The sequence below is a fragment of the Saccostrea cucullata genome, unplaced genomic scaffold (assembly GCF_032062105.1).
Source record: "Saccostrea cucullata isolate Sc308-1 unplaced genomic scaffold, CSIRO_AGI_Scuc_v1 ctg14696, whole genome shotgun sequence".
NCBI lineage: Eukaryota > Metazoa > Mollusca > Bivalvia > Ostreida > Ostreidae > Saccostrea > Saccostrea cuccullata.
In genome coordinates, this window is record NW_026918624.1 from 1,345 (window position 1) to 12,889 (window position 11,545).

General features: G+C 33.5%; 1 protein-coding gene across 1 annotated transcript; it reads left to right on the forward strand.

Annotated features, from left to right (window-relative positions):
• Nucleotides 1-3,463: 3,463 nt before the first annotated feature.
• LOC134268833 (uncharacterized) lies at nt 3,464-5,272 on the forward strand. The gene has a single exon (XM_062751077.1). The coding sequence runs from the start codon at nt 3,464-3,466 to the stop codon at nt 5,270-5,272; it is 1,809 nt and encodes a 602-aa protein (XP_062607061.1).
• Nucleotides 5,273-11,545: the final 6,273 nt, after the last annotated feature.

An 11,545-nucleotide genomic window follows, 5' to 3' on the forward strand; every position in this document is an offset into this window, starting at 1 on the left:
AAAATATTACTTGATTTGTCTCTCACTGTTTACAAACTACGTCACGTTGTAAGAAATGACGTCATATTGACGTCGTTTATTGCGATCAGTGACTTGTTTTTAACCTGTTGTTTGGGATTTAACTAACGACAAAACAACACGCTGTAGTAAGTTTTTCCGTATTTTGATGATTTCTTACTGGTTAAATTAGCAGATAAACTCATTAGTGGTATTTTAAAGAAATGATGTAGGACGTATAATATGTATGATGTCATAGTCAAGTTTTCCCGTACAAATTAGACTCCGCCTTCCTTTTTGTAACCTTAACTGTGCTGCGATTCTATAAAAATCAAGGATCCTAATCGCTTATCCTCATTTCTCTCTACATAGCGTAATGGAATTTGAAATACTTTCGTAGATCTTTTATTTCATAATGCCATTGAGTACATTTTATTTAATTTCTAACCAGACACTTACTTTGGGTCACCCAAAGCAAAACACAAATTTTTCCAATAAAATTATATTGGAGGCGTGGATTATCATACAAGGGCTGCTCAATAAATAATGTCCTCGGTGCTCAGATAGAAGCAAACGACACTTTTCAATGATTTGGTCCTAATGATTTTACATATGAGTCTCTTTTAATTCAAACACATTTCCATAACATTTTTATCCAATTTCTGATTGTTATTAGCACTCAATTTTGGGTATTACCCTTAATATACTGAAAAAAAAAAATGACAGATCCAATCATTTCCCGGACTTGGTTTCTCCTTCTGAAAGGTATTTTTGTCAAATTTGGAAATAGAAACAAGTCGAAAGATTATAGATCTGGCAATATTGTAAATGTGAAAAAAAAAACGTTAAGGACACTCTTTACACAAGTGCCATTTTTTTGGACATTGAAAAAAATATATTGTGTAAAGGAGTTAATATTGAGCTTATTTATTTAATTTTCACTGTATGGTGCGTGGCACTTACCCCTGGGAAAAATGTTCAAAGACAAAGCAGTATTAGTGAATAGAAATCACTGTTAATTACTTCAGTTGAGAAACTGTATGTAAATAAAACGTTCAATTAATTTATCTTGGCCTTTTGAAATGTTAAGACAACTTAAATGAATTTCAAGTTGAGTAATATATTGTAAATTGCTATTTTTTAGAATTTAGATCTAAGGACAGATCACTCTAACTGCAGAAAAATACCTTACAATCAGCACTCTTTAGTGTGCAGTATAGATAGGGTTCTTAACTTTCTGTTTATCCCAGTAACCCCTTTACTCTTCAGGGCATGCGGTTTGGACCCTGTCATTAAGAAATTCAATGCAGTGGATTCCTGATTCTGGGTCCTTCCTCTAACAAATCTTTCGATTTTTGTGCAAGAATTGCTTTCTAGACTCCTCCAGGTATTAAATTGTCTCCTCAAATACGAATTTGAACAAAAATACCACTAAAATTTAAGGATATTGCATATAAATCTGTCTTTGTGCTTTTGCATACCTTTGCTCTTGTCAGACCTTCGCCGTTTTTATTAAGTTCATCTCATAGTAAATTTTGCTTTGGTGATTAAAAAAAAATCATTATAATGTGTGTGTTTGAAGGGGGGGGGGTGTTATACATGTATTAATATATTCTTCTCGGACCGGGAGAACAATTATATATATATATATATATATATATATATATATATATATATATATATATATATATATATATATATATATATATATATATATATATATATATATATATATATATATTTATTTAAAAGTAAAAATCCAAAAATATCACAAAACATTTACTGCAAGCGCTTTCGCCATGTTCGGCTCTTCAGGCAGTTATACAAATGTCAGGTAGGTTACCTGGTAACGTCAAAAGCATAAAGTTCATTGTGACGTCATAATAGATGTAGGTAGCGTTAAGTTGGCGTAATTGTTAATGTACAAATCTTGCACTAACTTTCACACATTATACAAATGAAATTTCAAAATATAAAATATACAGTATCATTTCCGATTAAGTTTGGGTTTAAAGAGGTTGATAAAAAAGTCTTCTTTTGCCAAACGTAAATTTTCGTTTTCACTTGGAAGTTTATAAAAAGGGAAAATCTTAAATATTCCTTTGCCACATTTTGCGAAATGGTGTATTACGCACACTAGGGTCTTTAATTTGTTGCTTGTGCACACGAACCCTGGCATTTAATTTTCCCGTTTGTCCAATATAATATTCTTTACACGTCGGACAGATGGCACAGTAGATGACGTTTTCCGATTTACAGTTCATAGATGAGTTGGTTCGAATTTCCATTCCTGATTTAAGTTGGATTTTATTCCCCTCTTCTAAATATGTACATGTTCCGCATCTCGGATCTCCGCATTTTTTAATGGTTGGAATTTCCTCCTGTGTTGTAAAACGGGCCTTGGTCAACAGTTTTTTAAGACTTGGTGCTTGTCGTCGACTGTTTATGATATCATTTGGCTGAACTAAACTTTTCATGTTTTCCGATTGTTCTAAAATGGGATAAAATCTTTTAGCGTCCATAAGGATGTTTCTGTTCCTTGGGTTATGGGTAACTACAAAGGCTATTTTCCCGTCATCATCGGTGTCGTCTATATGGCGTGGATTTCTTAGGTCCTCTATTGGAATTTCGGATGCCTTTTCTATTCCAATGTTTATTAGATCCAATGGATAATTTTGCCGTCTTAAATATAGTTTTAATTCTTCCAAACGTCTACATCGTAGGGTTTCATCTGTAATAATTGTACAAATTCTCCGTGCTAAATTAAACGGAATATTACGTTTTGTGTGGGATGGGTGGCACGATCTAAAATCCAAATATTGGTGCGTGTCCGTGGGTTTACAGTACAAGTCTGTAGTTATACACGATCCATTCTTTATAATAAGAAGATCTAAAAATGGAAGTTCCGTACTACTTTTTTCTATAGTAAATTGTATGGAATCATGGAGGTTATTTAGAAGTGAATGGAATTTAGTTAAGTCTTCTTCACTCCTGGTCCAAAATATGAAGCAGTCGTCTAGGTAACGTTTCCAATTATCCTTTATCAGCTTCTTTTATGATTATGGATGAATCATTCCGTAGATCCTGTATTGCATTTTGTTGGGATTTAGATATATTACTTTTTGTCCTCGTTTCTTCTTTGTTAGAGTGAGCAGATACGGATGAATTTTGTCGCAAATAACGTTTAAGAGAATATTTTCAAAATTCTCCATATGATGATGAATCCCTTGTTAGAAACAAAAAAGGATTTAGACCGCCGATAAACAGAGACAAACATTTAGAAGAATTTATAACATGTCTTAAGTCTTCTGCTCACTCTAACAAAGAAGAAACGAGGACAAAAAGTAATATATCTAAATCCCAACAAAATGCAATACAGGATCTACGGAATGATTCATCCATAATCATAAAAGAAGCTGATAAAGGAGGCGCTGTTATTATTATGGACAAACCCCATTATAAGGAAATGGTACTGAACGAACTTGAGAACTGTCGGTTTTATAGAAAATTAACAGCCAACGAAGATCGTCACACAATGCTCAAGGTTGAGAAATTAACTAAAAAATATGCCGACAATTTAACAAAAAATGAAATTGATTTCTTAACTAACTTTGAATTGAAATCCAGTAATTTCTATGGATTACCAAAAGTCCACAAATCTAAGGAGATCCAGGAAGCTGTGAAAAATTGTGATGACGCATATATAAAAATATCCCAACCTGCTGACCTTAAAATACGTCCGATCATCGCTGGACCTGCATCAAGCACCCAACGACTGAGTAATTTATTGGACATTTTATTGAAACCACTATGCAAATTATTACCCAGTTTCGTAAGAGATGATATGGATTTTCTGAATTATATTCCCCAAAATGTAGACCCAAACACTATTCTCGTCAGTTTTGATGTTACAAGTTTGTACACAAATATCCCACATATTTTGGGACTGGAAGCAGTTAGTTACTGGATAGACAAACATCCGGATATTATAAATGAACGATTCCCAAAAGAATTCATTTTAGAAGGACTGAAGATAGTGTTGGAAAATAACCATTTCCATTTTAACAATGAGTTCTACCTACAAATAAAAGGAACCGCCATGGGGACAAAAGTTGCTCCCTCATACGCAACTTTAGTGATGGGATATTTAGAAGATCAACTATATGGAAAAATACCTGAACTGTTTGATGTCGACTTTGCTAACTACATAAAAAATAATTGGAAACGTTACCTAGACGACTGCTTCATATTTTGGACCAGGAGTGAAGAAGACTTAACTAAATTCCATTCACTTCTAAATAACCTCCATGATTCCATACAATTTACTATAGAAAAAAGTAGTACGGAACTTCCATTTTTAGATCTTCTTATTATAAAGAATGGATCGTGTATAACTACAGACTTGTACTGTAAACCCACGGACACGCACCAATATTTGGATTTTAGATCGTGCCACCCATCCCACACAAAACGTAATATTCCGTTTAATTTAGCACGGAGAATTTGTACAATTATTACAGATGAAACCCTACGATGTAGACGTTTGGAAGAATTAAAACTATATTTAAGACGGCAAAATTATCCATTGGATCTAATAAACATTGGAATAGAAAAGGCATCCGAAATTCCAATAGAGGACCTAAGAAATCCACGCCATATAGACGACACCGATGATGACGGGAAAATAGCCTTTGTAGTTACCCATAACCCAAGGAACAGAAACATCCTTATGGACGCTAAAAGATTTTATCCCATTTTAGAACAATCGGAAAACATGAAAAGTTTAGTTCAGCCAAATGATATCATAAACAGTCGACGACAAGCACCAAGTCTTAAAAAACTGTTGACCAAGGCCCGTTTTACAACACAGGAGGAAATTCCAACCATTAAAAAATGCGGAGATCCGAGATGCGGAACATGTACATATTTAGAAGAGGGGAATAAAATCCAACTTAAATCAGGAATGGAAATTCGAACCAACTCATCTATGAACTGTAAATCGGAAAACGTCATCTACTGTGCCATCTGTCCGACGTGTAAAGAATATTATATTGGACAAACGGGAAAATTAAATGCCAGGGTTCGTGTGCACAAGCAACAAATTAAAGACCCTAGTGTGCGTAATACACCGTGTTGTGAACATTTCGCAAAATGTGGCAAAGGAATATTTAAGATTTTCCCTTTTTATAAACTTCCAAGTGAAAACGAAAATTTACGTTTGGCAAAAGAAGACTTTTTTATCAACCTCTTTAAACCCAAACTTAATCGGAAATGATACTGTATATTTTATATTTTGAAATTTCATTTGTATAATGTGTGAAAGTTAGTGCAAGATTTGTACATTAACAATTACGCCAACTTAACGCTACCTACATCTATTATGACGTCACAATGAACTTTATGCTTTTGACGTTACCAGGTAACCTACCTGACATTTGTATAACTGCCTGAAGAGCCGAACATGGCGAAAGCGCTTGCAGTAAATGTTTTGTGATATTTTTGGATTTTTACTTTTAAATATACCAAAAACTGTACCGATTCTTCATTTTGTTTTGAAATTATATATATATATATTTGTATATATATATAAAGATATATATATATAGATAAATCCAAGAAAAATCAGAGTGGTCGGTGATAAATATGAAAATTATTTTAAATAAATAAAAACATAGAGAACGAGTAAAACATAAGCGCTTTCATTTCTTCTTCATGATGTTTTACAATACTCATGGTAACGTCTATTATGACGTCATAATAACTTAACGTTAACAAGTATTTGATTGACGTCATATTTTTCCCGTACTTTAACAGAACAATGCATTAACAAAGCATACGATAACAAAGCAATGAATGTGACTCAGTAACATAATTTACATGTAAAGAAACAATTCTTTTACATTAAACTATTTAATTTAGGTTTGAAAGTCCTTATAAAATGTCTTTCTTTATCACGTCTTTCGACTGTATTAGAATTGTGCAGCTTATAAAATGGAAAGACAGTAAAAGTTCTATTTCCGCACACGTCTAAGTGTTCACTGACTTTGAGTTTGCGATATTGCGGTACGTTTATTTGTTGTTTGTGTACTCTGATCCTTTCCCGTAAGGTACTTCCCGTCTCGCCGATATATAGTTCCCCGCAACCGGAACATGTTATAACGTATATAACATTTCTAGTTTGACATGACATGTTATTATTAACGATAAACTGTTTCCCGTTAAAGTTGAAACTTTGTCCTTGTCGTATGTATGGGCAGGTACCACAACGCGGATCCTGGCACTTGGTCACATGAAATTCTGTCGTTTCTTTAAAAGAGGACTTTGTGAGAATTCGTCTGAGGTTCTTCGGCTGCCTCCTACTGTTTATGAATTTCCGATTTTTAAATATTTTAGACATAGTTTCGTCGGTTTTCAAAATGTCGTTGAGTTGGTAAACAATCGGTGCAACGTTTGTATTCTGGGGATTATGGGTCGTTACTAAAGGCAAGATCCTGGAATCCGTCTTGTTTTGTTGCACAGGGTTGAGGAGATCCTCTCTGTCTAAATCCATGGCTTTTTTAATAGCATTATCAATAATTTTTTCGGGATAACTTTGTTTCCGTAGATACTCTTTCAGTTCTTGTAGTCTTTGTATTTTGGTTGTTTCCTTATTTACGATGGTGCATATTCTCCTTGCTAAATTATAAGGGATGGCTCTTTTTGTATGCCGTGGATGGCAAGAATTAAAATGAAGATACTGATGCGTGTCTGTTGGCTTGTAATAGATATCTGTCAAAATGACATCGTTTTCCTTAATTACCATGATATCCAGAAATGGAATTCTATCTGTACTTTCCTCCGCTGTAAATCTTATATCAGGATTAAGTTCATTCAGTAATGTTTTAAGGTTACTTGTTACTGTATTTCCAAACAATAAAACAGTCGTCCAGATATCTTTTCCAGTTGTTAGTAATATAAAGTTTCACCTCTTTGTTGAATTGCTCTTCCACTTTCTTATACATTTTTTCTTCTAAGTATCCTAATGTTAATGTGGCATATGTAGGGGCCATCTTTGTGCCCATAGCCGTTCCTTTTATTTGTTTAAAATGTTTTCCATTAAACGCGAATGTATTATTTGATAGTACTATTTCTGTTGCTTCTGATATAAAATCCTTTGTAAATCTGCCGTTAATTTTTTCGGGATTTTTACTTATCCAGTAATCCACGGCTTTTAGTCCTAGGGAACTTGATATATTGCTGTACAAGTTTATTACATCCAGTATAACGAGTTTACTGTTATTTTTCACTTTCTCGGGTAAATGACGTAGAAAATCAAAGTCATCACGTACATAACTTTTGACTCCAGAACATAACGGTTTTAGAAGAATGTCTAGTAGATGACTAAGTCTCTGTGTTGGTGCCGATGGCCCACCTACTATCGGTCGAAATGTGAGATCTTCTGGATAGGGACAGATTATGTATTCCAAGCACTGGGATTTGATAGCCTCTTTTATTTGTCTAGATTTATAAATCTTTGGTAGTCCATAAAAATTGCTTTCATTGTATTCATAATCCGTTAAGAAGTCTTCCTCTTTCTCTGTTAAACTTGATGTAGTTTTATGGCATTTCAAAAGATTCTTAAATTTTTGCATTGTTTTTTTATCGTTGTTGTTTGGAATTTCTTCGTAGTACTCCGTATTCGATAGCATGTTCATTATATGAACTTTATAAAAATTAGAATCCATGTCTTACAAAAGAAGAGAAGAATGCACTTCAATCATTGTCGAGTGATGAATCCATTGTTATGAAAGAAGCGGACAAAGGTGGCGCAATTGTAATCATGGATTCTAATTTTTATAAAATTCATATTATGAACATGCTATCAAATACGGAGTACTACGAAGAAATTCCAAACAACAACGATAAAAAAACAATGCAAAAAATTCAGAATCTTTTGAAACGCCATAAAACTACATCAAGTTTAACAGAGAAAGCGGAAGACTTCTTAACGGATTATGAATACAATGAAAGCAATTTTTATGGACTACCAAAGATTCATAAATCTAGACAAATAAAAGAGGCTATCAAATCCCAGTGCTCGGAATACATAATCTGTCCCTATCCAGAAGATCTCACATTTCGACCGATAGTAGGTGAGCCATCGGCACCAACACAGAGACTTAGTCATCTACTAGACATTCTTCTAAAACCGTTATGTTCTGGAGTCAAAAGTTATGTACGAGATAACTTTGATTTTCTACGTCATTTACCCGAGAAAATGGAAAATAACAGTAAACTCGTTACACTGGATGTAATAAACTTGTACAGCAATATATCAAGTTCCCTAGGACTAAAAGCCGTGGATTACTGGATAAGTAAAAATCCCGAAAAAATTAACGGCAGATTTACAAAGGATTTTATATCAGAAGCAACAGAAATAGTACTATCAAATAATACATTTGCGTTTAATGGTAAACATTTTAAACAGATAAAGGGAACGGCTATGGGCACAAAGATGGCCCCTACATATGCCACATTAACATTAGGATACTTAGAAGAAAAAATGTATAAGAAAGTGGAAGAGCAATTCAACAAAGAGGTGAAACTTTATATTACTAACAACTGGAAAAGATATCTGGACGACTGTTTTATTGTTTGGAAATACAGTAACAACGAATTGTCTACCTTTAAAACATTACTGAATGAACTTAATCCTGATATAAGATTTACAGCGGAGGAAAGTACAGATAGAATTCCATTTCTGGATATCATGGTAATTAAGGAAAACGATGTCATTTTGACAGATATCTATTACAAGCCAACAGACACGCATCAGTATCTTCATTTTAATTCTTGCCATCCACGGCATACAAAAAGAGCCATCCCTTATAATTTAGCAAGGAGAATATGCACCATCGTAAATAAGGAAACAACCAAAATACAAAGACTACAAGAAATGAAAGAGTATCTACGGAAACAAAGTTATCCCGAAAAAATTATTGATAATGCTATTAAAAAAGCCATGGATTTAGACAGAGAGGATCTCCTCAACCCTGTGCAACAAAACAAGACGGATTCCAGGATCTTGTCTTTAGTAACGACCCATAATACCCAGAATACAAACATTGCACCGATTGTTTACCAACTCAACGACATTTTGAAAACCGACGAAACTATGTCTAAAATATTTAAAAATTGGAAATTCATAAACAGTAGGAGGCAGCCGAAGAACCTCAGACGAATTCTCACAGAGTCCTCTTTTAAAGAAACGACAGAATTTCATGTGACCAAGTGCCAGGATCCGCGTTGTGGTACCTGCCCATACATACGACAAGGACAAAGTTTCAACTTTAACGGGAAACAGTTTATCTTTAATAATAACATGTCATGTCAAACTTGAAATGTTTTATACGTTATACATGTAACATGTTCCGGTTGCGGGGAACTATATATCGGCGAGACGGGAAGTACCTTACGGGAAAGGATCAGAGTACACAAACAACAAATAAACGTACCGCAATATCGCAAACTCAAAGTCAGTGAACACTTAGACGTGTGCGGAAGTAGAACTTTTACTGTCTTTCCATTTTATAAGCTGCACAATTCTAATACAGTCGAAAGACGTGATAAAGAAAGACATCTTATAAGGACTTTCAAACCTAAATTAAATAGTTTAATGTAAAAGAATTGTTTCTTTACATGTAAATTATGTTACTGAGTCACATTCATTGCTTTGTTATTGTATGCTTTGTTAATGCATTGTTCTGTTAAAGTACGGGAAAAATATGACGTCAATCAAAGACTTATTAACGTTAAGTTACAGACCCTGAGACGTGCTACTACCCCTCAATTGCGCGTGACTTTCGTGCGCTTTCCGTTTCGTGCAAACCGTGAAGCGTTTCGTGTAAACCGTGCAGCGTTTCGTGCAAACTGTGTAGCGTTTCGTGTAAACCGTGCAGCGTTTCGTGTAAGCTCCAAAGCGTTTCGTGCAAACCGTGCAGCGAGCGTGCGAAAAGCGTGTGAGAAACGTGCGACTTTCGTGTAAGAACCGTGAGAGAAACGTGTGACTTTCGTGCAAGAATCGTGTAAGATTCATTCGGAAGTCATTTCATTTTAAATATGGCTATCGATGGGTCAGGATGTCAAAATGTATTAATATTTTATTTTTGAATTAGTTATGCTTGTGATATTTTAGGAGTAAAAACCCCCAAAAAATGGAACAACAAAATGACATTACACGGTAATGTATAATATATATTTGTTTGTTTTCTTTTCCTTCTATAGAAAATGTGTTCAAATTAATCAACTATGTACAACAATTCTAAAGGAATTAAATTCAATATACTATCAACGCGATCATGGCTTCTTAAATATTTTTTTCTCAAAGAAAGAAAGAAATACCGGTATTTTTTTTTAATTTAAAGCAGAAATATATCAAGACTCCGCTCTTCTCTTTACATTTAGAGTACGTGAAAGAAAGTTTTGTAACGATGTGTCATTTAATACGTAAAACTTGTTGCTCAGTATTGTCAAATAAATGGATTTTATAATTTTAATTCACATGCACTGACGACCACATGTTAAGAAATTAGGGGGGGGGGGTAAATTAAATTACTAGTACAGTCTTTCATTTTTTGTTGTAGCTTTCAATCTTATTTTATTTTAAATAAATTCTTAATTTTCTATTCTTTTTCAAATCCTTTGTTTAACATGTGTACAGATACACCCCTTAAAAATGTATTGGAATCTTCTTTCCGCCTTTCAACTGTGATCAAGGTCATTTACAACAGCGATCACGGGCTCCGAGTGCATGGCATCTGAAAACCTGTTTTGCTCTATGTACATGTTGAGTTTACGGCTTCATAACACCTGAAAATACGACTGGATTTTATCTTTTTAAATAAAATGGTTCTATAAATATTTCATGGGTACAACGTATAAATCAGCGGATATCATCTCTTATTTGTAAATCCGAATTTCTAGCCGTAAACAGTAAAATGAACAGGACTGATTTGGTAGTTTTTTTTCATGAATATCATGTAAGAAAAGCTTAGAAGTAAAACATGAATAATTGTGTATTTTTTGTTTTTATAAATCACGTACTTTTCATTTCATCTAAGATATTTGTATATTATTTGTTGTATAAATCACGTACTTTTTATTTCATCTAAGATATTTCAGTTTTCTTATAATATAACTGAATGCCGGTGTAAAGATCGATATACACTGTATGTACACGCGACTATTGATTAATGTACATTGTACACATATATACATACTTTTAGTCGGTTTTTGAAATGAAAGATTTTACAGTATGATGGGTATACTGATGTTATATGCTTCATGTAAAAAGAGAAATTAATAAGAATAGATTAAAGCAAATTTTATTACTAGATCAAAATCAAGAAATATAATCCGCCTACGGAAATTAAACACAATATAATCAATATTATTTAAAATCAGTGAGTTCATTTTCCTGCAGAAAGAAATCGAATTTGTGTTTAATTTATTAAATTATACTCGTAAAAATATTACATTGAAATGAATGACTAATGTATAAAAATTGTAT